Source organism: Oncorhynchus keta, chromosome 24, assembly GCF_023373465.1.
Source record: "Oncorhynchus keta strain PuntledgeMale-10-30-2019 chromosome 24, Oket_V2, whole genome shotgun sequence".
NCBI classification, from domain to species: domain Eukaryota; kingdom Metazoa; phylum Chordata; class Actinopteri; order Salmoniformes; family Salmonidae; genus Oncorhynchus; species Oncorhynchus keta.
This window is the reverse complement of record NC_068444.1, coordinates 21904960-21930121: the sequence shown is the minus strand read 5'-3', so window position 1 is coordinate 21930121 and position 25162 is coordinate 21904960. Positions and strand designations below refer to the sequence as shown.

The following is a 25162-nucleotide window of genomic DNA, read 5'->3' as shown; positions in this document are numbered from 1 at the left end:
TCCAACTACCTCATCACCATATTGTTATTTATTTTGCATCCCAGTACAGCTACTTACACACTCATCTTCTGCACATCTATCATCCCAGTGTTTAATCTGCCATACTGTAATAAGTTTGCCACTATGGCCTATTTATTACCTCACCCTCCTTATCCTACCTCATTTGCAAACACAGTATATAGACTTTCTCTATTGTATTATTGACTGGATGTTTGTTTATTCCATGTGTAACTCTGTGTTGTTGTTTGTGTCGCACTGCTTTGCTTTATCTTGGCCAGGTCGCAGTTGTAAATGAGAACTTGTTCTCAACTAGCCTACCTGGTTAAATAACGGTGAAATAAATCAAATAAACGGGGTGCCGGGAGGGGTGTCACCAGTACCTGAAAGGTGAAGTTGAGTGGCTGGAAGTTACACTCCATGTCCTCCAGCTGGACGAAGCGAGAGGCATCGATGGAGTTCCCATACTCAAAGGACGTTGGGTTCACCACACTGTGGACAGACGGACGGACAGAGACAGACAGAATGTCAGGCATCAAGGCAGACAGGCAAGCAGATGGACAGTTAGACAGTTCAACTAACAGTCAGTCAGTCAGACAGACAGTAATTGGTATTGCACATTACCAACAGATTCATGATATCAAATCACTTTTTTTATAACAAATTTGTGTAGGTCTGTATGTTTTATATATAAATTGACTGTAAGAGAGGGTGATTAAAGACTGGTGTGTGTTGTCCAGATGTTTTCTTTGTGTCCTGCGGGGGAGGAAGGCTGTTCTGTTGTTGTGAGAATGGAACATTTCAGCTTGAAAGCCCTTTATCTCTAGCTGCATTTTATCAGAGAGATAGTTAGTTCAGAGAGAGAGAGCGAGGGACAGACACAGAGAGGGAAACACAGAGAGAGAGAGAGACAAGAGAAACAGAGAGAGACAGACATAAAGAGAGCATAAATCAGAGAAAATGGAGAGAGAGATGCAATGTCCAAATGGCCAAGTTCCTCCACAGAGAGAAAACAGCTCAGCTACAGCTCTGCTGTCTGATAATGCTGTCTGATAATGTAACTCAGCTCTGTCTGTCTGGTGACTTTAATCTGTCAAGAGGCTTAGAACAGAGCTGTAGAGACCAGGCAGACACACAAACTAGCAGAGAAACTGAGCATTAGTTTGTCTACCACTTTGATCTTAATGTGACCGTTTATATTAATCTTGATACAGTTAAAATAAACAGAGTGACTGTCTCTCAGCTTGATTTTAGCTTACCATTTTAGCATGCAGTCCAAGCTGCTTGATACTGTATATTTGAATAATCCATGGTGTTGTCTAGTGACTTCATCTAATAGCATATGCGTAGCATAAATTCAGAGTCTACGCACCCAGACAGTATGGGAATGTAGTGTGTTTGGCCCATAGAGATAGTTAGAGGATTCAACTTTGATATAACACGTTTTTGCATGGGCATTGCCATCTTCTTCTTGAGTGCTATGGTTTGTAAATGGCTTTAAGCTATATCACCGCCATCTAGTGGCCACAATAAATGATTTACAATATTTGGTTCAGGACTCCAGCACTGCAGATGGCGGTAAATCACCAATATTAGCTTTACACTTTTTTCAAACACAAAATAAGAAGCAAATGGACTACTTTAAAATGGAGATAGCCTTAATGGCGCTGCCCATGCTGGCACAGATGCCGTAATAGCACAGACACAAAGATCTTTCCATCTCTATGGTTTGGCCTAACTGTAATGAATGGCTTACAGTATGTCTACAGTTAGCAGACCACTCCCATTGCAGACAAAGTAATTATGTTTTGTCCGCATTTTGAACCACTTACCCAGTGATAGTTGTGTCTACCTCATGGACCAGTGGGATAGAAAGATCCAAGGTGTTGTCCAACAGTTTATGTTCAGGGTTGGCACTACAATGAGAAAACAATAACAGGCATTTAACATATAGTCAATGATAGTAGATGTTAATACATTAACAATGCCAATTTTCAGCATAGTGATTCAAGTACAAATCTTTGTATTCTTGACAGCAACATGAAAGAGAAAGTTAGCTAGGTCAAATTCTTCTGTCAAAGAAAGAAAGGTATTTTTTCCACTGCTAACTTCACTAATCTGGCAACTTGAAGTTATTCACCCCTCCCAGCCTTATGTGACAGCAGACCCCTCCCAGCCTTATACGACAGCAGACCCTTCTGGTCTTATGTGAAAGCAGTTGTAGCCATAGCCGCGGGAAGCAGGGGTTCGGAGGGTACTGAAGCACCCCCTGAAAAATCTAAATATAGAATGATAATCAGAATTTTAAAAGAAAATCTACTTTTTTGAAATATATACTTTTTCACAAAAGTAGTGCACTGGGCCTTTACTAGTATTGGCGGACCAATATAGACATCTGTAATATTTTTTATTCTGCACATGCTTCCTTCTTTTCACTCTGTCAATTAGGTTAGTATTGTGGAGTAACTACACTTGTTGTTAATCCATCCTCAGTTTTCTTCTATCACAGTCTCATGGTGAAATCATGCCAGTTTCATTCCTCTCTGGCAACAGAGTTAGGAAGGCAGCCTGTATCTTTGTAGTGACCATCCAAACTGTAATTAATAACTTAATTATGCTCAAAGGGATATTCAACGTCCGTTTTTTTCTTTTTACCCATCTACCAAAAGGTGCCCTTCTTTGCGAGGCATTGGAAAACCTGGTCTCTGTGGTTGAATATGTGTAAACACTATTATTGCACAAACAGTAAGTCCATACAACTTATTACGTAACTTGTTAAGAACATTTTTTACTCCTGAACTTATTTAGGCATGCCATAACAAAGGGCTTGAATACTTGTTGACTTAAGACATTTCAGCTTTTCATCTTTAATTACTTAGCAAAAAAATTCAAAAACATAATTCCACTTTGACATTAAAGGGTATTGGGTAGACCAGTTACAAAAATACATACATTTAGTATATTTTAAATTCAGGCTGTAACACAACAAAATGTGTAAAAATCAAGGGGTGCGATTACTTTCTGAAGGCACTGTATGTGTGTGTATGTTTAGGGGAGGACTTCGACTCTGACTACCAGGCATGATTTGCAAAGTGTACAAAGGAAATGCAAATATTTTACCAGTCTATATCGAGTGTATACATCTTCTCATTACCAACAAATGGTCCTGGGTTAGCCTTACCTTACACTAACAACTTTCCCTTTTACTCAACGTACAGCGTCTCAACGTACAGCGTCTCAACTTACCTTTTTGCATGAACTACAAACTGCAATGTCTCATTTTCCCCTGAAAGCCGGCTTGTGTCGAAGATCACTGCAAGATGATACTGAGGAAAGACAAGGTAAGAGGAGAAGTATTGGGGAAAGCTTTTAGTAAAGCGACATGATGTATATCAAGTAGTCGTCAAAATCATTAGTTTGCTTTTCAGGCTCTGCATAGTGACATGGCCCAGTGACTGCAGACGATACTGTAAGTGTATACTATGCCATCCTGTTGTGGTTGTGTTTATAACAACTAGACACTACATGGTATGTATGGAAAGACGTTTATGTCTAACCTACAAACAGACAAGTATTGACTGTAAAAAATGCATATGTAAAAGTTCAATGATTATGTTTAGGACAGCTACATTAGTCTGTAGCATGGTAACTGTATAATACATGGATGTAAACATTTTGCCATGACAATTAGGAGCTATACCTTAGTCTGTGCTCTCATGAAGGGAAATCCCACGCTGCATTTGAGGAAGTCTAAATCAACAAGACCACAGGAAATACCCTTCTCTTCCTTCAATAGATAAACACACAGGGAGGGAGGAATGGGGGAGGACGGAGGGAGTGAGAACCAAGGTGAACGCAGCATAAAGAAAATATGATCACGGTGAAAACCTCACTTCACATTATATAGCTGTGCCTCGGAGGAAAAATGACTTATTGAAAGGAGAAACACAGACAGAGGGATGGGGGATGGAGAAAGAGCGAGCGAGAGAGAAAGAACGGGCGAGAGAGGGGAGAGAGCATGAGTGCAAGAGACAGAGAAAGAGGGGACAGCCAAAGACACAGTATTAGAGAATGAGTGAGCCATGGTGAAAGCATTGAGAGGAGCCAATGGAAATGACAATGAACAGAGCTGATTCATCCACTTCACCATACAGTATATACATACTGACATTAAAAGCTGTGCCTGTGAGGAGAAAGTATAGTACAGTGTATAAACTGACTAGATATTAGCTCCTACAAAAACATTTAATATTTTTACAATGCAGGTAAACATTTAGCTAATATAAAATGATGTACGCTCAATTTTTTTAAAGATCACACTCCAAACTCTCTTGTCCCTGCAGGAGAGGACGGTAAAAGAGGGAGGACAACCTCTAATTAGCGCAGGTAATAGGTCCTGGTTAAAAGTAGTACACTATATAGGGAATAGGTCCTGGTTAAAAGTAGTACACTATATAGGTAATAGGTCCTGGTTAAAAGTAGTACACTATATAGGTAATAGGTCCTGGTTAAAAGTAGTACACTATATAGGTAATAGGTCCTGGTTAAAAGTAGTACACTATATAGGTAATAGGTCCTGGTTAAAAGTAGTACACTATATAGGGAATAGGTCCTGGTTAAAAGTAGTACACTATATAGGTAATAGGTCCTGGTTAAAAGTAGTACACTATATAGGTAATAGGTCCTGGTTAAAAGTAGTACACTATATAGGTAATAGGTCCTGGTTAAAAGTAGTACACTATATAGGTAATAGGTCCTGGTTAAAAGTAGTACACTATATAGGTAATTAAAAGTAGTACACTATATAGGTAATAGGTCCTGGTTAAAAGTAGTACACTATATAGGTAATAGGTCCTGGTTAAAAGTAGTACACTATATAGGTAATAGGTCCTGGTTAAAAGTAGTACACTATATAGGTAATAGGTCCTGGTTAAAAGTAGTACACTATATAGGTAATAGGTCCTGGTTAAAAGTAGTACACTATATAGGGAATAGGGTGCCATTTAGGATGCCGCCTGTGTGTTTGGAAGCTTGTCTAAACAGAAGAGAGCTTCACCGGCTGGACAGTATAAACACTGTGTGTGTGTGTGTGTGTGTGTGTGTGTGTGTGTGTGTGTGTGTGTGTGTGTGTGTGTGTGTGTGTGTGTGTGTGTGTGTGTGTGTGTGTGTGTGTGTGTGTGTGTGTGTGTGTGTGTGTGTGTGTGTGTGTGTAAACACTCGGACTCTGAGAGGAGGAAGAATTCAAACAGTGAGAGTTCACTAAGGGGCTGCTGATTCTGTGTGTGTGTGTGTGTTTGGGGGGCACATTGTGTGTGTATGTGTGTGCTGTATGTGTGTGTGGGGGGGCACATTGTGTGTGTATGTGTGTGCTGCATGTGTGTGTGTGGGGGGGACAGATTGTGTGTGTATGTGTGTGCTGTATGTGTGTGCAGGTGTGTGACTACATGTGTGTGGAGGAGGAGGAGGAGGAGGAGGATAAAAGTAAGAAGGCTGTGACACATCTCAACTTTGACAAGTTCACTGATAAAAACAGACAAAGTAGTGGTTCTGGAATGTTCAGCAGAGCTGGAAGAGGTAAATCAATGGACAACAAATATATTCATTTATGCCTGCACGGAATCCTACTGAAGCTTTTGCACTGAATCCTACTGCAGCTTTTTAATCTTTTAAAATACTGTATTATTATTTATACAATTGTCAGCTTGGAAAAAGCTAAATAGTATCAAAAGTCTTCAATTAACTCCTTCAGCACAGGTGTGAAACTCATTCCAGGGAGGGCCTAGTGTTTTTAGTTGTTCCATTAAATGAAGCCCTATACAAACAAGTGTGGGGAGTTCCATACTAATTAGTCACCTTAATTCATCAATCAAGTACAAAGGAGTAGGGAAAATCCGCAGACACTCAGCCCTCCGTGGAATGAATTTGACACCTGTGAACTACAGTATTCATAAGGGAACTACAGCGATTCCTAACCTCAACTGGACTTTACCTAAACTACTAACTTCTGGATATGCTGCATACAAGAGATATAGTTTAGAGATTTGCTGCTTATTTACCAGCGAGATAGATTAGAGATGAGAGATTTGCTGCTTATTTACCAGGGAGATAGATTAGAGATGAGAAATGTGCTGCTTATTTACCAGGGAGATAGATTAGAGATGAGAAATGTGCTGCTTATTTACCAGGGAGATAGATTAGAGATGAGAAATGTGCTGCTTATTTACCAGGGAGATAGATTAGAGATGAGAAATGTGCTGCTTATTTACCAGGGAGATAGATTAGAGATGAGAAATGTGCTGCTTATTTACCAGGGAGATAGATTAGAGATGAGAAATGTGCTGCTTATTTACCAGGGAGATAGATTAGAGATGAGAAATGTGCTGCTTATTTACCAGGGAGATAGATTAGAGATGAGAAATGTGCTGCTTATTTACCAGGGAGATAGATTAGAGATGAGAAATGTGCTGCTTATTTTCCAGGGAGATAGATTAGAGATGAGAAATGTGCTGCTTATTTACCAGGGAGATACATTAGAGATGAGAAATGTGCTGCTTATTTACCAGGGAGATAGATTAGAGATGAGAGATTTGCTGCATATTTAACAGTCGTTACCTCTCCCTCCTCTGCTCACACACTTACGAGGAAAACATAAATCCACACACCTCTCATTACAAAGTCTCATCCTCCTCCTCTTCTTCTTTTTGCCATAGCACCTACCAACTATTACCAGTCATTAGATTTACCCTCTTTTGCTCACACCATGATGAGGAAACATCATTCCACACACCTATCATCCAGCCTCCCCTCCTTCTTCCACTCTTCCCTCCCTTACTCATCAGTTTCCCAGCTACAGGCCAGGGTGGGGTGGGGGGTTAGGGTGGGGCCCACATCCCCCCAAACCTACTACTCTCCCACAGCCACCTGTATGGATGCAACTGGGATCCCAGTAGAGAGGGAGGGGACCCCAACAGGACTGGAACTGATGGAGAAATTTCCTAGCTATTTCCTGTATTCCTTCCATGCTGCTGTGCAAACAGTGCTGGGTCTTCAGGGAAGGGGGTGGGCTGGTGGGGTGATATACCACAGTGTGCCATCCCCACAAGAAAGCCAGTGAAGAACAAACATAACATACAACCCATATTTATGTTGATTTATTTCCCCTTCTGTACTTTAAGTATTTCCACAACACTGTACATAGCCATAGTATAACATTTGAAATGTCTCTATTCCTTTGAAACTTTTGTTTGTTTATTGTCTATTCCATTTGCTTTGGCAATGTAAACATATGTTCCCCATGCCAATGAAGCCCTTTGAATTGAGAACAACAGTCAGTCAGTGAGTGAGTGAGTGAGTGAGTGAGTGAGTGAGTGAGTGAGTGAGTGAGTGAGTGAGTGAGTGAGTGAGTGAGTGAGTGAGTGAGTGAGTGAGTGTGTGAGTGTGTGAGTGAGTGAGTGAGAGAGAGAGAGAGAGGGGAGACTTGGGCAGAGTGGGGAGACTAGGGCAGAGTGTGGAAATTGGGGCAGAGGGGACTACCAGCTGTTTGATCATCTCTCTCTCTCTTCCACACTATCTCTCTTTATCCATTTTTCTGGTCTTTCTTTCTCCATCTCACTTTTAATGATCTTCCTCTCTCTGTCACTCTTTCTCTGGTTGTTTCCTCTTTTTCTCCCTCTGGCCTCCCTCTCTCTCCCATTTTCTCTGGTCTTCTGTAGTCATGAACAGATTCATGTTTGGGATTTGGAAAAATGGCAGACCTCTAATTTTCTTCCCTCTCTTTATTACCCCCTCACCCTCCTTTCCCTCTTCTCCACTCGCTCTGGTCTTCCTCCGTCTTCCACGTCTCATGTTAGGATTCTGACAAATGGCAGACCCAGTAAATCTCACTGGGTTTATTTAGGTTGTTTTAGTTTCAGCAGAAGGCTTCAGTGGAGTCGTAGTTTGGTGGGAATTACTTTACCCATGAGACCTATCAGTCCCAAAATATTTCACTCACTACCCCTTGGCAGTTACACTTCAATGTTTGTTGAGATCTTTAAGGTGGAAGCAAAATGGCGGAAGCTCCACCACTAAAATGCTTTTATCTATCCAGACTTTACATATTTTTAAACATTGAATGGTTGGAGCCAAGGGGAAGGTGTAAGGAACGAATTGACGCAAACTGATAGAGCTTGAAAAATAGGACATGATTAAAATGAGGCTGTATCTTTCACCCTCTGTAGTCTACCTCTTCTATAGCTAAACAACTGTGACTAGAACTCTCTACTTTCTTCTGCTTCATAAAGAACTACAAGCATGATTTACCCTTGATTTACCACCTTTATCTGTACAACAGGTTATGAGGAAGGACATACTCCTTAACCATGAGGTTTCATTGCCCCTGAAATTCCTGTTAAATCATCACGAGTTCGCAACCTTCTCCCTCACTCCTCCATCTTTCCTGTGGTGCACCTCCCTCCCTCCCTCCCTCCCTCCCTAACTCACATAGCATAGCTCATCCAGTACTCTAAATAAATACTGATAGTGTTGTTGTTGTTGGCTAAGGATTTTGTGTTTGCAATGCTTTTTTTCAGTTTCTTTAGTTCAGTTCAGAAAAACCATACGAATTTGGACTTTGACAGCAGGACTTGGCAGTCTAAATAACAACACTGCTCTGGTTACATGATGAGCCCTCAAACCAGTACCACACCAGTACCCTGATGTCAATAGTCAGAACCTCTGCTAAAGGCATTTGGTTCCTTCTTACTTTACTGCAAAAGTCTCTAGCAGAGGTTCTGGCTGTCCCAAACCCCTGACCTGTCATGAGTAACATAAGCTTCCAAAACACAAACCTGGTGCTCCCTTCCCCAAAAAATAAGCCCACCACCCAGCTCCACCTCATAACCCAGGCTCCTGTGCTTCGGTGTATGTCAGTGTGACGACAGACATGGGTTCAAATACTATTTGAAATCATTTAAAATACTGGGCTTGATTTGGCGTGCCTTGTGCAATGGAACCAATAGAACAGTCACAAAAGTGACAACCTCACCAATCTGGCACTGTAGGCAGGTTAGACTAAACACTCAAAGTATATGAAAGATTTCAAATAGTATTTGAACCCAGGTCTTCTGAACAGTGTGCTGTCTTTTGGCTCCCTGAGAAGTGAGACGATGTTGAGCTTCTGAAACCAATTCACCTCCCTGGTTTTAAGACAGCTCTGGTTGCAAGAACAACAGTGACATCCCCCCCAAAACACGGAGGGAACGGGAGTTTACGCTCGACTCCACACACACAGACACAGAAAGAAAGAACGAAAGAAAGAGCCTCATCCGAGAAACGGGAGCCGGGAGCTGACCCTTGCAGAACCATAGCGGAGCAGAGGTAGGTAGTATCAACACCTCTATCTTCAACCAGCAGGGAGAAGTAATTACTAAAGTCTCATACAGTAGTCAGACTAAGGCTGTTGCTGTGTGTGAGAATCGTGCAGACCTAGGTTAAAAAATTATCTGAAATCAACTCAAATACTTTAGAATATATACTGTATTAGCTGTGCTTGATTGAAATGTTCTTATGCAATTGATCCAATTGAAAAGTCCAGAAAATTCAAACCCCCCCCACCTGGCACTCCAGGCAGCCTATTACTAATATTTCAAATAGTATTTAAACCCAGGTCTGACTGTGAGAGACTCCTGTGTCTTCATTTAATATTGTTCCTTTCCTGTCTGTGACTTCCTGGTCCCGCTGGTCCCTCAACCTATTAGCTTCCCAGACAAAGAGAGACTCTGTTACAGGAGGTATCCCAATACTAAACGTCAACCTGAAGTTCATAGTTAATTAAATTAGCCAGGTGAAACTAAAACCCTTAAAATACTATTTGCGCAATACTTGAGTAAAATATTATTGTGCATATGGGTAAAATATTATTGTCTCTCACACTCTCATCTCTGACATCTGTTCTGTCCTCCTTCCATACACGTGCACACTTCCCTTCCCTGCACTTGCACTCTTCCCCTCATGTAATTAAAAGTGATTGAATGCTGGCTCAAATCTGTTTCACGTCATAGCACATAGTCACAGTGTTAGGGAGTTGTTGAATGAGGAGTAGTTTTGTTAGGTATTGTGCTCTTGCTAGGGTTAAAATGAAACTTTCCCCCAAAAATCATAGGTTTTCAAGAATTTGCACTTGTTGGATGCCATTTGTAGGATTTCCAGTTGTAGGATTCCCTTTCTGAGTATTCTCTCTTGATTCCAGGAATCTTCCAACAGGGGTTTCTGAAAAACTTGGGAATGTTGGGAAAGTTTCCGGAATTTGGCTTGTTGACATGGTTCGTCTGTCCCTAGTCAGTAGTGCATGTGACAGAGTGACACAAGGTCAGCCAAATTAACTACCTAAACTTGTCTCTCTATGTCTCTCTCTCCTCACAAAGTCTGGCTTCCTCTGTGCTCTCTTTTTTCTCTTCTCTCCTCTCTCTTCCCTCTTCGCTCCTACCTTCTTCTACACAACAGCCTGCACTAACAACAACAACATAACAACAATAACAGAACTACAGAAATAGAACAACAACTAACCCTCTGCCAGTAGTTGATATAGAAGACCTCTCTGGAGAAGTTGAAGTAGATATTGGTGTCGTAGGCATCGTCCCCTGCGTTGGAGACGGTCACGTTCAGAGAGACGTTCCTCACTCCTCCTAGGGCAAGGTGGGGATGGACGTGGAGCCTGGAGGCAGGAATATAATAGTTAACATTTTATTTGATAGGGAAAGAAACAATTAAAACATTGGGAGGGGTTACTCACTCCTTCCAGGGCAAGGTGAGGACAGACATGGAGCCTAGCAGGATGAGGAATCAGGCATTTCAGTTGATAAACTATTTCAGTTGATGAACTATTTCAGTTGATGAACTATTTCAGTTAATTAGTGCACAGTGCTGATTAACTGCATTTGTTTTCCATTCTCTGGGATCATTATGTATCGTCTCTAATTCAATAAGTAACATGTAGGCCTATGTATAATACCTGTCTCAAGACTGCCACCGTCTCTTAATGTGTTTTTCTTTATATAGAGACATTACCCTGTGAGGTAGAAGTTATTATCATAACTACAGTGGAGTTATAGAGATATTTCACTCTACACACTGAATAACACCCGATTTTGGTTTCCAAACGTACAGACTGCCAATGATTCATACAACAAAGAGGAAAGGAAAAGACCTCCCTCACTAAATATGGAAAAGGCATGGATGGTTTCCAACCACAACGAGAGCCAATGAGGACGCATCATAGTTCCACTGACCACACCCACACCTCCTCAGTGTGTACAGCATGACGTCAGTCAGCTTTCATAGAGGAGTGGTGAGCAGTGGCCAGAAAAGAAGAAACACACACCCATCCGCACAATATCAATGAAGTAAGTGGCCAAACAGAGGAACAGACTGTCTGTCTGTCGGTGTTCTTTACCCAGAAAGCAGCAGTTTCCCATGGAGTCTCAGGTCAGCAGCACAGTCATCAGACAGGCAGTTCTTCTCAAACCATGTCTAGAAGAGGAAACATAACAGAGAGAGGGAGTGAGAGAGATCGAGAGGATATTGAGGAAGTGAGAAAGGGAGTGAGAGAGAGAGAGGCCGAGAGTTTATATGTCCTCACAGTTCCGGTCTGAACACACGTACACACACACAAACTAGAGGGCAGTGTTGTGTTGTGGTTAATGTGGGATAAATCGACTGGTGAACTGCCATTGCAGCGCTGACGGTCGTGTGTGTGTGTGTGTGTGTGTGTGTGTGTGTGTGTGTGTGTGTGTGTGTGTGTGTGTGTGTGTGTGTGTGTGTGTGTGTGTGTGTGTGTGTGTGTGTGTGTGTGTGTGTGTGTGTGTGTGTGTGTGTGTGTGTGTGTGTGTGTGTGTGTGTGTGTGTGTGTGTGTGCGTATGTGTGTGTGGCTACAGGATGGCTAGTCTCCAAGAATCACTTGCTTTATATTAACAGATTTAAATAAATAAAACATTTAGTCAGTCATCCAGAACAGCGCTGTCCATTATGGAGTGCATTGCTTTTGACTACTTTTAAGGGGGAAAAGGGAGAGATTTGGGATGCAGACAGACAGTACAGTGCAGTTGCAGCCCATGAAAGTCCACAGAAATAGTTATGTAAGTATTGAAAGATGCAGTTGCTAATTTAAATAAATAAATGGGAGTAGAGGGATGATTATTTAAATGTTGGTTAGTCAGAGGAGGGGTGGGTGGGGTTGGTTGGCGGTAGAGGAGAGGAGAGGAGGGGTGGGTGGGGTAGAGGAAGGGTGGTTGGTGGTTGGGTGGTAGAGGGGTGGTTGGGGGGGTTGTAGAGGAGGGCTGGGTGGGGGTAGGGAGGGCTGGGTGGGGGTAGAGGAGGGGGTGGGGGGGGTAGAGGAGGGTGGGGGTAGTGGGGGGGGTAGAGGGGTGGTTGGTGGTGGGATAGAGGAGGGGGGGTGGGGGTGGGAGGGTGGGTGGGGGTGGGGGGGGTAGAGGAGGGGGTGGGTGGGGGTAGAGGAGGGGTGGGTGTAGAGGAGGGCTGGGTGGGGGTAGAGGGTGGGTGGGGGTAGAGGAGGGTGGGTGGGAGTAGAGGAGGGTGGGTGGGGGTAGAGGGAGGGTGGGTGGGAGTAGAGGAGGGTGGGTGGGGGTAGAGGAGGGTGGGTGGGGGTAGAGGAGGGGTGGTGGGGGGGTAGAGGAGGGGTGGGTGCTAGAAAAATAAATAAATTCATCAACCTTCCAAATTTCTTTCAAGGAAAGAAAACACAGTGGTAACACCAAGTGGTAACTGAAACCACCTCGTTATAACGATCATTTGAGGTTATTTCTTTGAGGTTATTTCTTTGACATTCCTCTGCTGATACAGAGGAAGACGTGACTTTGCTTTCAGGTACCATGGTTAGAGGATGGATTCTTAAAATATTCCTACAACTTAAAGGAAATTAATATACTGTATATTTAAATTAAACTCGGATAGACTCAGTGATTTTTCAGTATTGAAAAGTCTTGGCTCCGACCACTGCCACGCTCCCGCCACTCCCACTACCTAAGCTCCATTTTGATCCAGAATAAAACAATGGTATTGGAGTGATTTCGGGGGGTAAATCAGACCTGGACTCAAATCTGGGTCCAGCGACTGTCAATCAAACACCTTAGCTGTTACACCAAAACTCTTAGTAAGGTTGCTAGGTGTTGTCACTACATTATGTTGTGTGTGAGTATTTCAACATACGTATAGGCAACACAAAACCTGTTACCTCATTCAACATACATATAGGCAACACAAAACCTGTTACCTCATTCAACATACGTATAGGCAACACAAAACCTGTTACCTCATTCAACATACGTATAGGCAACACAAAACCTGTTACCTCATTCAACATACGTATAGGCAACACAAAACCTGTTACCTCATTCAACCTACATATAGGCAACACAACAACTGTAGCCTGTTATCTCAATCAACAGACATATAGGTAGTGGTGTTAAGTACTTAAGTGAAAATACTTGAAAGTACTACTTAAGTAATTTTGGGGGTTATCTGTACTTTACTTTTACTTCACTACATTCCTAAAAAATTTTTTTTTTACTTTTTGCTCCATACATTTTCCCTGACACCCAAAATGACTCGTTATATTTTGAATGCTTAGCAGGACAGGAAAATGGTCTAATTCACACATTTGTGATTTGTTTCAGGAAACTAGGCGGATGTCGGTTTAGCCACAGAAGAAGTCAGCAACCTTCCCGCTAGCCATGATTGGCTGAGATAATGAGTGGGTTGGACATGCCGAGAGATGTGTTCAGATTGGTCTGCCATGTAGCATGCTTCTGTTTATTTGAGCTGGTCAGTATGTGTAGGTAACCCTTTCTAACGTGGCTTTTTTTTTTTAAAGATATCACGTAGTAGAGCTGCATAAGTGTTGCTCTCCACTTTATGGAGGACCAAGTTTTGAAATCAGTGGAAGTAGAGTATGATAGTTAAGGAGATGGAGAAAACACCTATCTCAGGATTACATCTTCAAACTAAGGGCAACCTTGGCATCCGTGATAGGGAGAAGCGTCCATCCATGTATAACGGTTAAGATAGTCTAGCTAGCAAAATGTTCAGATATTATACGTGTCAGGAAGTCATTAGTGTACTGTTAACTAGTTAGCGAACATTAGCTGGCTGGCTCGCTAGCTAATGTGATGTGCATGATCTGTGTAGTAATATTATACATATCTCAGAGCCATTTGCTTTGCTAATTTAGCATAATGTTAGCTAGCTAACATTGAACCTGGTTGGTTAGCTACCTGCAGATTCATGCAGGGTAATAACGTCATGAGTTGGGATTATGGTCCATTGTTCAGCTAGCTACATGTCTTAACAAAAGACTCCAATATCCAAGTAAATATTTCAATAGAATGTTCACGATGTCACTGCGACATCTGCTGATAGACGTAGCTGGAAAATGTGTTCTGGCTATCTACTCTGATTCCAGAGTACTCTCGTCTGAGTGTGCCAGAGCGCAGAATAACTGACGAAATTACGAACACTCAACACTCGTTGAATATGGCCAGTGTCAGTAAACATTGGCAATAAAGTACAATTCAATTGTTGCCAGCCTAACCAGCTCTGCTAAGGCAAGTAAAATGGTCAGAGTGAGGTGTTCTCTCATTTGTGTCTGGAAGTAGCTCTCAAGCTAGCAAACGTTGGCCAGTTAGCTTGGGTGCTTGACTGCTGTTAGGACAGAACGCTCGGATCAACCCTGCTCCTCAGACAGAGCGTCCAGTGTGCACTCTGAACACTCTTAGAGCGAAACACTCTGAATTTACAAACGTACAATCTGACAACGCTCTGAGTTTACGAATGCCCAGAGCACACTCTGGCACTCCAGATTCAATTTATGAACACACCCATAGTATAATGCTTTTAGTCTTTAATTCTTTGGTTGTTTAGTACATGGCCTCATATCTGAATCGTTAAAGAGATTTAAAGACCATTTTTTCAAAAGTGAGGTTACAAGTTTATCAATTTTCAAAACAGAATTACTTTGCCATTGTTCAACTGGAGTGTATGATATACCATTTTCTAGCTCTGAGTCTCTAAATGTATTTAAAGTAAAAAACACAATTTCAAATGTTTATAGATAAGACCAAATTGAGCCGGTCGATCACATTTATCAAGAGAACATCCCTGGTCATCCCTACTGCCTCTGATCAGGAGGACTCACTAAACACATGCTTCATTTGTAAATGATGTCTGAGTGTTGGAGTGTACTCCTGGCTATCCGCAAATAAAATAAAAAAACAAGAAAATGGCGCCATCTTGTCACGACTCCTACCAAAGGTGCCTCCCCTTCCTGTTCGGGTGGCGCTCGGCGTTCGTAGTCACCGGCCTACTAGCTGCCACTGATCATTTTCCCACTTTCTGTTGATTGGTTTCACCTGTGTTGTGTTTAGGCTGATTAGTTGGGCTATAATTACCAGAAGGCCCGCCTGCTCTTTGTGTGGGATTGTTTTGTGTGACTTGTGTGTGGTTTGTGTGAGGTTTACGTGTTTCCCATTTCGTGGGGTTTTGCTGGACTGTTTAAGTCCCCGTGTTTGGGGCATTTGGTTTGTGTGGTGGCTTATGTTCGCCGTTACTGCATTAAATAGCACTCCCCTGAACTCTCTGCTTCCTGCGCCTGACTTCGCACCCACTACACCAAGAACGTTACACATCTGGTTTGCTTAATATAAGGAATTTGAAAGAATTTAGACTTTTACTGTTGATGCTTAAGTATATTTGAGCAATTACATTTACTTTTGATAGTTAAGTATATAATTCACTATATGGTGGCAGGTAGCCTAGTGGTTAGAGCGTTGGACTTAACCTGAAAGATTGTAAGATCGAATCCCCGGGCTGACAAGGTAAAAATCTGTCGTTCTGCACCAGAACAAGGTAGTTAATCCACTGTTCCTAGGCCGACATTGAAAATAAGAATTTGTTCTTAATTGACTTGCCTATTTAAATAACTGCTCAAAAAAATAAAGGGAACACTTAAACAACACAATGTAACTCCAAGTCAATCACACTTCTGTGAAATCAAACTGTCCACTTAGGAAGTAACACTGATTGACAATACATTTCACATGCTGTTGTGCAAATGGAATAGACAACAGGTGGAAATTATAGGCATTTAGAAAGACACCCCAATAAAGGAGTGGTTCTGCAGGTGGTGACCACAGACCACTTCTCAGTTCCTATGCTTCCTGGCTGATGTTTTGGTCACTTTTGAATGCTGGCGGTGCTTTCAGTCTAGTGGTAGCATGAGACGGAGTCTACAACCCACACAAGTGGCTCAGGTAGTGCAGCTCATCCAGGATGGCACATCAATGCGAGATGTGGCAAGAAGGTTTGCTGTGTCTGTCAGCGTAGTGTCCAGAGCATGGAGGCGCTACTAGGAGACAGGCCAGTACATCAGGACTGCTACCTCCGCCTTTGTGCAAGGAGGAGCAGGAGGAGCACTGCCAGAGCCCTGCAAAATGACCTCCAGCAGGCCACAAATGTGCATGTGTCTGCTCAAACGGTCAGAAACAGACTCCATGAGGGTGGTATGAGGGCCCGACGTCCACAGGTGGGGGTTGTGCTTACAGCCCGACACCGTGCAGGACGTTTGGCATTTGCCAGAGAACACCAAGATTGGCAAATTCGCCACCGGCGCCCTGTGGTCTTCACAGATGAAAGCAGGTTCACACTGAGCACATGTGACAGACGTGACAGTCTGGAGACGCCGTGGAGAATGTTCTGCTGCCTGCAACATCCTCCAGCATGACCGGTTTGACGGTGGGTCAGTCATGGTGTGGGGTGGCATTTCTTTGGGGGGCCGCACAGCCCTCCATGTGCTCGCCAGAGGTAGCCTGACTGCCATTAGGTATCGAGATGAGATCCTCAGACCCCTTGTGAGACCATATGCTGGTGTTGTTGGCCCTGGGGTCCTCCTAATGCAAGACAATGCTAGACCTCATGTGGCTGGAGTGTGTCAGCAGTTCCTGCAAGAGGAAGGCATTGATGCTTTGGACTGGCCCGCCCGTTCCCCAGACCTGAATCTAATTGAGCACATCTGGGACATCATGTCTCGCTCCATCCACCAACGCCACGTTGCACCAGACTGTCCAGGAGTTGGCGGATGCTTTAGTCCAGGTCTGGGAGGAGATCCCTCAGGAGACCATCCGCCACCTCATCAGGAGCATGCCCAGGCGTTGTAGGGAGGTCATACAGGCATGTGGAGGCCACACACACTACTGAGCCTCATTTTGACTTGTTTTAAGGACATTACAACAACTGAAGACTGTTTCCTCATTCAACGTACATACAGGCAACACAACAACTGAAGCCTGTTTCCTCATTCAACGTACATACAGGCAACACAACAACTGAAGCCTGTTTCCTCATTCAACGTAGATACAGGCAACACAACAACTGAAGCCTGTTTCCTCATTCAACGTACATACAGGCAACACAACAACTGAAGCCTGTTTCCTCATTCAACGTACATACAGGCAACACAACAACTGAAGCCTGTTTCCTCATTCAACGTACATACAGGCAACACAACAACTGAAGCCTGTTTCCTCATTCAACGTAGATACAGGCAACACAACAACTGAAGCCTGTTTCCTCATTCAACGTACATACAGGCAACACAACAACTGAAGCCTGTTTCCTCATTCAACGTACATACAGGCAACACAACAACTGAAGCCTGTTTCCTCATTCAACGTAGATACAGGCAACACAACAACTGAAGCCTGTTTCCTCATTCAACGTACATACAGGCAACACAACAACTGAAGCCTGTTTCCTCATTCAACGTACATACAGGCAACACAACAACTGAAGCCTGTTTCCTCATTCAACGTACATACAGGCAACACAACAACTGAAGCCTGTTTCCTCATTCAACGTACATACAGGCAACACAACAACTGAAGCCTGTTTCCTCATTCAACGTACATACAGGCAACACAACAACTGAAGCCTGTTTCCTCATTCAACGTAGATACAGGCAACACAACAACTGAAGCCTGTTTCCTCATTCAACGTACATACAGGCAACACAACAACTGAAGAATGTTTCCTCATTCAACGTACATACAGGCAACACAACAACTGTAGAATGTTTCCTCATTCAACGTACATACAGGCAACACAACAACTGTAGAATGTTTCCTCATTCAACGTACATACAGGCAACACAACAACTGAAGCCTGTTTCCTCATTCAACGTACATACAGGCAACACAACAACTGAAGCCTGTTTCCTCATTCAACGTACATACAGGCAACACAACAACTGAAGAATGTTTCCTCATTCAACGTACATACAGGCAACACAACAACTGAAGCCTGTTTCCTCATTCAACGTACATACAGGCAACACAACAACTGTAGAATGTTTCCTCATTCAACGTACATACAGGCAACACAACAACTGTAGAATGTTTCCTCATTCAACGTACATACAGGCAACACAACAACTGAAGCCTGTTTCCTCATTCAACGTACATACAGGCAACACAACAACTGAAGCCTGTTTCCTCATTCAACGTACATACAGGCAACACAACAACTGTAGAATGTTTCCTCATTCAACGTAGATACAGGCAACACAACAACTGTAGAATGTTTCCTCATTCAACGTACATACAGGCAACACAACAACTGTAGAATGTTTCCTCATTCAACGTACATACAGGCAACACAACAACTGAAGCCTGTTTCCTCATTCAACGTACATACAGGCAACACAACAACTGTAGAATGTTTCCTCATTCAACGTACATACAGGCAACACAACAACTGAAGCCTGTTTCCTCATTCAACGTACATACAGGCAACACAACAACTGAAGCCTGTTTCCTCATTCAACGTACATACAGGCAACACAACAACTGTAGAATGTTTCCTCATTCAACGTACATACAGGCAACACAACAACTGTAGAATGTTTCCTCATTCAACGTACATACAGGCAACACAACAACTGAAGCCTGTTTCCTCATTCAACGTACATGGCAACACAACAACTGAAGCCTGTTTCCTCATTCAACGTACATACAGGCAACACAACAACTGTAGAATGTTTCCTCATTCAACGTACATACAGGCAACACAACAACTGTAGAATGTTTCCTCATTCAACGTACATACAGGCAACACAACAACTGAAGCCTGTTTCCTCATTCAACGTACATACAGGCAACACAACAACTGTAGAATGTTTCCTCATTCAACGTACATACAGGCAACACAACAACTGTAGAATGTTTCCTCATTCAACGTACATACAGGCAACACAACAACTGAAGTTTCCATTCAACGTTTGTAGAATGTTTCCTCATTCAACGTACATACAGGCAACACAACAACTGAAGTTTCCATGTTTCCTCATTCAACGTACATACAGGCAACACAACAACTGAAGCCTGTTTCCTCATTCAACGTACATACAGGCAACACAACAACTGTAGAATGTTTCCTCATTCAACGTACATACAGGCAACACAACAACTGTAGAATGTTTCCTCATTCAACGTACATACAGGCAACACAACAACTGTAGAATGTTTCCTCATTCAACGTACATACAGGCAACACAACAACTGTAGAATGTTTCCTCATTCAACGTACGGCAACACAACAACTGAAGCCTATTCAACGTACATACAGGCAACACAACAACTGAAGCCTGTTTCCTCATTCAACGTACATACAGGCAACACAGGCAACACAACAACTCATTCAACGTAGAACACAACAACTGTAGAATGTTTCCTCATTCAACGTACATACAGGCAACACAACAACTGAAGCCTGTTTCCTCATTCAACGTACATACAGGCAACACAACAACTGAAGCCTGTTTCCTCATTCAACGTACATACAGGCAACACAACAACTGAAGCCTGTTTCCTCATTCAACGTACATACAGGCAACACAACAACTGTAGAATGTTACCTCATTCTTTGCTGCTATCTTGTCTCCTTTCTTCCAGCGTAGTACAGGTGTGAGAGCAGGCAGGTCATTGTCAAGATGTCCATCCACCACATGCTTCCCCAGGGTGTAGGCCACTTCAAAGGTGATGGCTGTGAACACGTCTTTCACGTCCTTCTGCAGAGAGAGAGAGAGAAACAAAATGGCTGTTCAAGCACAATGTAATCTCGGAATCCAGAACCAATTCTTAAATGCTCGGTTTGTCATGAGAAAAGAGCTAAATGTTACCACCTAGAAAATAAATGCCTTTATCTTATGTTACCATCTGAACCTCTGAGTGGTTTTAAAATAGTTTCCTCCTGCTCTCTAGCAATCTCAACATGGACAGAGCCACCCAAACTTCAGGACTGGATCCTAGGTTCAGAAAAACACTCATGCCAACCTGAACTGTTCTGGCTCAGATATTTTCTCCACACATTCTCCTTTTCTGCTTGGATCCAGCAACTATGGTGGATGCGTAACCAGAGCAGCCCAGTACAGCTCAGCCCAGTACAGCTCAGCCCAGTACAGCTCAGCCCAGCTCAGCTCAGCCAAGTACAGCTCAGCCAAGTACAGCTCAGCCAAGTACAGCTCAGCCAAGTACAGCTCAGCCCAGTACAGCTCAGCCCAGTACAGCTCAGCTCAGCCCAGTACAGCTCAGCTCAGCCAAGTACAGCTCAGCCCAGTACAGCTCAGCTCAGCCTAGTACAGCTCAGCCCAGCTCAGCTCAGCTCAGCCTTGGCTGGGCTCAGTAGTGTGAAGAAGATAAAATGTAATACATTTCATAATAAACACCTGGCATTGCATTGGCCTGTGCTCTACACTATCTTTTTCACTGTGAGGCCACACAACCTGAGAGAACCATAGAGAAAGTGTTCCTTTTGGCACGGGACTTGGAAACAAAAAGCGCCTGAATATGATCAAACCCTACATCCTCATTAGAGAATACTGTTGGAAAGGGGACACGAGAAAATCACATCTTTGTCTTTCTCGCTTTTCCTTCATCTATCTCTCCTGTCCATTACACTTCACTCACTCTGTACTTTGAAGAGCTAGAGACTCTCTGATGGTGATGGGTTTGACTCCATCGTCCTGTCTCTTACTACCAACAGACGGGGAAAACTCACACAAGCTGATGCTTAACAGAAAACAAGTGTTTATCTTTGCCCCATACTAGTGTCTGGCAGCTTGGAGCCAAACCCCTTATGTAAACACAGATGGGTTCACTTTCTTTTTCTTTCCGGTGGGGGGTCTCTCTCTACATCTCTCTCCGTCCGTCTCTCTCCCAATTTCCATTCCTTTATCGCTCCATTTTACACCGTTCGTCAACCCACCCACCCCCATCCTCTTCAGGTCATTTAGGAGGGCTGAAGTTCTGTCTGGTTGGATTAACACATTAGCCCACACATACTGAAACACACACACACTGACATCCTCTGTGGAGAGGCGACTGTCTGCTACCTAGCAACTTGAGAGAGTTGTGGCAGGAAAGAGGAACAGTGTTGTAATGAGTAGGACATGAATGGACAGAAACAGGCCTGGTTACAGGGCTTATTCCTCCATGGGGAGGGATACAATAATCAACAGAAACAGGCCTGGTTACAGGGCTTATTCCTCCATGGGGAGGGATACAATAACCAACAGAAACAGGCCTGGTTACAGGGCTTATTTCTCCATGGGGAGGGATACAATAATCAACAGAAACAGGCCTGGTTACAGGGCTTATTCCTCCATGGGGAGGGATACTATAATCAACAGAAACAGGCCTGGTTACAGGGCTTATTCCTCCATGGGGAGGGATACAATAATCAACAGAAACAGGCCTGGTTACAGGGCTTATTCATCCATGGGGAGGGATACAATAATCAACAGAAACAGGCCTGGTTACAGGACTTATTCCTCCATGGGGAGGGATACAATAATCAACAGAAACAGGCTTGGTTACAGGGCTTATTCCTCCATGGGGAGGGATACAATAATCAACAGAAACATGCCTGGTTACAGGGCTTATTCCTCCATGGGGAGGGATACAATAATCAACAGAAACAGGCCTGGTTACAGGGCTTATTCCTCCATGGGGAGGGATACAATAATCAACAGAAACAGGCCTGGTTACAGGGCTTATTCTTCCATGGGGAGGGATACAATAATCAACAGAAACAGGCCTGGTTACAGGGCTTATTCCTCCATGGGGAGGGATACAATAATCCACAGAAACAGGCCTGGTTACAGGGCTTATTCCTCCATGGGGAGGGATACAATAATCAACAGAAACAGGCCGGGTTACAGGGCTTATTCCTCCATGGGGAGGGATACAATAATCAACAGAAACAGGCCTGGTTACAGGGCTTATTCATCCATGGGGAGGGATACTATAATCAACAGAAACAGGCCTGGTTACAGGGCTTATTCCTCCATGGGGAGGGATACAATAATCCACAGAAACAGGCCTGGTTACAGGGCTTATTCCTCCATGGGGAGGGATACAATAATCAACAGAAACAGGCCTGGTTACAGGGCTTATTCTTCCATGGGGAGGGATACAATAATCAACAGAAACAGGCCTGGTTACAGGGCTTATTCCTCCATGGGGAGGGATACAATAATCCACAGAAACAGGCCTGGTTACAGGGCTTATTCCTCCATGGGGAGGGATACAATAATCAACAGAAACAGGCCTGGTTACAGGGCTTATTCCTCCATGGGGAGGGATACAATAATCAACAGAAACAGGCCTGGTTACAGGGCTTATTCCTCCATGGGGAGGGATACAATAATCAACAGAAACAGGCCTGGTTACAGGGCTTATTCCTCCATGGGGAGGGATACAATAATCCACAGAAACAGGCCTGGTTACAGGGCTTATTCCTCCATGGGGAGGGATACAATAATCAACAGAAACGGGCCTGGTTACAGGGCTTATTCCTCCATGGGGAGGGATACAATAATCAACAGAAACAGGCCTGGTTACAGGGCTTATTCCTCCATGGGGAGGGATACAATAATCAACAGAAACAGGCCTGGTTACAGGGCTTATTCCTCCATGGGGAGGGATACAATAATCAACAGAAACAGGCCTGGTTACAGGGCTTATTCCTCCATGGGGAGGGATACTATAATCAACAGAAACAGGCCTGGTTACAGGGCTTATTCCTCCATGGGGAGGGATACAATAATCCACAGAAACAGGCCTGGTTACAGGGCTTATTCCTCCATGGGGAGGGATACAATAATCAACAGAAACAGGCCTGGTTACAGGGCTTATTCCTCCATGGGGAGGGATACTATAATCAACAGAAACAGGCCTGGTTACAGGGCTTATTCCTCCATGGGGAGGGATACAATAATCCACAGAAACAGGCCTGGTTACAGGGCTTATTCCTCCATGGGGAGGGATACAATAATCAACAGAAACAGGCCTGGTTACAGGGCTTATTCCTCCATGGGGAGGGATACAATAATCCACAGAAACAGGCCTGGTTACAGGGCTTATTCCTCCATGGGGAGGGATACAATAATCAACAGAAACAGGCCTGGTTACAGGGCTTATTTCTCCATGGGGAGGGATACAATAATCAACAGAAACAGGCCTGGTTACAGGGCTTATTCCTCCATGGGGAGGGATACAATAATCAACAGAAACAGGCCTGGTTACAGGGCTTATTCCTCCATGGGGAGGGATACAATAATCAACAGAAACAGGCCTGGTTACAGGGCTTATTCCTCCATGGGGAGGGATACAATAATCCACAGAAACAGGCCTGGTTACAGGGTTTATTCCTCCATGGGGAGGGATACAATAATCAACAGAAACAGGCCTGGTTACAGGGCTTATTCCTCCATGGGGAGGGATACAATAATCCACAGAAACAGGTCTGGTTACAGGGTTTATTCCTCCATGGGGAGGGATACAATAATCAACAGAAACAGGCCTGGTTACAGGGCTTATTCCTCCATGAGGAGGGATACAATACTGCAGCCCATCCCCATAAGTCAAATTGTGAAATTCACTAAAAGTTTTTGTGAATTATCCTCTTAGTAGTATAGCTTACTTTGTCAAGCTTCTGGTAACGCACAGATAGAAATATACCAAGATATGCAGTCTTCTTACTGTGCTTTATGTGCTTTACTGTTTGTCATTGAATAAGTTTGCTAATTATGTCATTGTACTGTATGATTGAAGTATTTCTTTGTTAAATGTCACATTAAACAGAACACAAATATCATTGAATATATACTGAACAAAAAATAAAGGCAACATACAACAATATCTAAGATTTGACTGAGTTACAGTTCATATAGGGAAATCATTCCATTTAAATTAATTAAGCCCTAATCTATGGATTTCACAAGACAAATACCTTTTAAAAACAAAAGTAGGGGTGTGGAACACAAAACCAGTCAGTATCCGGTGTTACCACCATTTTTCTCATGCAACACGACACATCTCCTTCTCATAGAGTTGATCAAGCTGTTGGTTGTGGCCTGTGGAATTGGCAGGAACTGGAACACGCTGTCGTACACATCAATCCAGAGCATCCCAAACATGCCCAACGGGTGAAACGTCTGGTGAGTATGCAGGCCATGGAGGAACTGGGACATTTTCAGCTTCCAGGAATTGTGTACAGATCCTTGCGATATGAGGTGATGGTGGCAGAAACGCTGATATCTGTTCACAATGTTGACATCAGCAAACCGCTCTCCCACACAACGCCATACACACGGTCTGCGGTTGTGAGGCCGGTTAGACATACTGCCAAATTCTTTAAAACGACATTGGAGGCAGCTTATGTTAAATTAATATTACATTCTCTGGCAACAGCTCTGGTGGGCAAAACTGCAGTCAGCATGCCAATTGAATGCTCCCTCGAAACATCTGTGGCATTTTGTTATGTGACAAAACTGCTCATTTTATTGTCCCCATCACGAGGTGCACCTGTGTAATGATCATGCCGTTTAAATCAACTTCTTTATATTCCACACCTGTCAGGTGGATGGATTATCTTGGTAAAGAAGAAATGCTCACTAAAATGGATGTAAACAAATTTGTGCACAAAATCAGAGAATCCTTGGGATCTTTTATTTCAGCTCATGAAACATGCGATGAACTCTTCACATGTTGTGTTTATATTTTTCTTCAGTGTAATTTGATGGGTTTGGTTCCCAACCTTCCATATACTAAACAATGGGGA

General features: G+C 43.3%; 1 protein-coding gene and 2 long non-coding RNA genes across 3 annotated transcripts in view; 2 read left to right on the top strand and 1 right to left on the bottom strand.

Moving 5' to 3' along the window:
* The window catches only part of itga9 (integrin, alpha 9), a 153348-nt gene that overhangs the window by 24216 nt on the left and 103970 nt on the right, over positions 1-25162 (bottom strand). The window contains exons 16-22 of the mRNA XM_052477968.1: positions 19956-20108; positions 11429-11505; positions 10543-10690; positions 3698-3784; positions 3244-3323; positions 1830-1913; positions 381-489 (exon numbers count right to left, since the gene is read on the bottom strand). Of these exons, the coding sequence (XP_052333928.1) occupies positions 381-489; positions 1830-1913; positions 3244-3323; positions 3698-3784; positions 10543-10690; positions 11429-11505; positions 19956-20108 (738 nt within the window). The remainder of the gene's footprint in view (positions 1-380; positions 490-1829; positions 1914-3243; positions 3324-3697; positions 3785-10542; positions 10691-11428; positions 11506-19955; positions 20109-25162) is intronic.
* Positions 4016-5070, top strand: LOC127911416 (uncharacterized). Its single transcript, XR_008078363.1, has 3 exons — positions 4016-4570; positions 4607-4779; positions 4842-5070. It is a non-coding gene; the product is annotated as an uncharacterized LOC127911416 (long non-coding RNA).
* On the top strand, positions 9212-15570 carry LOC127911417 (uncharacterized). The gene is made up of 3 exons (XR_008078364.1): positions 9212-9354; positions 11143-11378; positions 13669-15570. It is a non-coding gene; the product is annotated as an uncharacterized LOC127911417 (long non-coding RNA).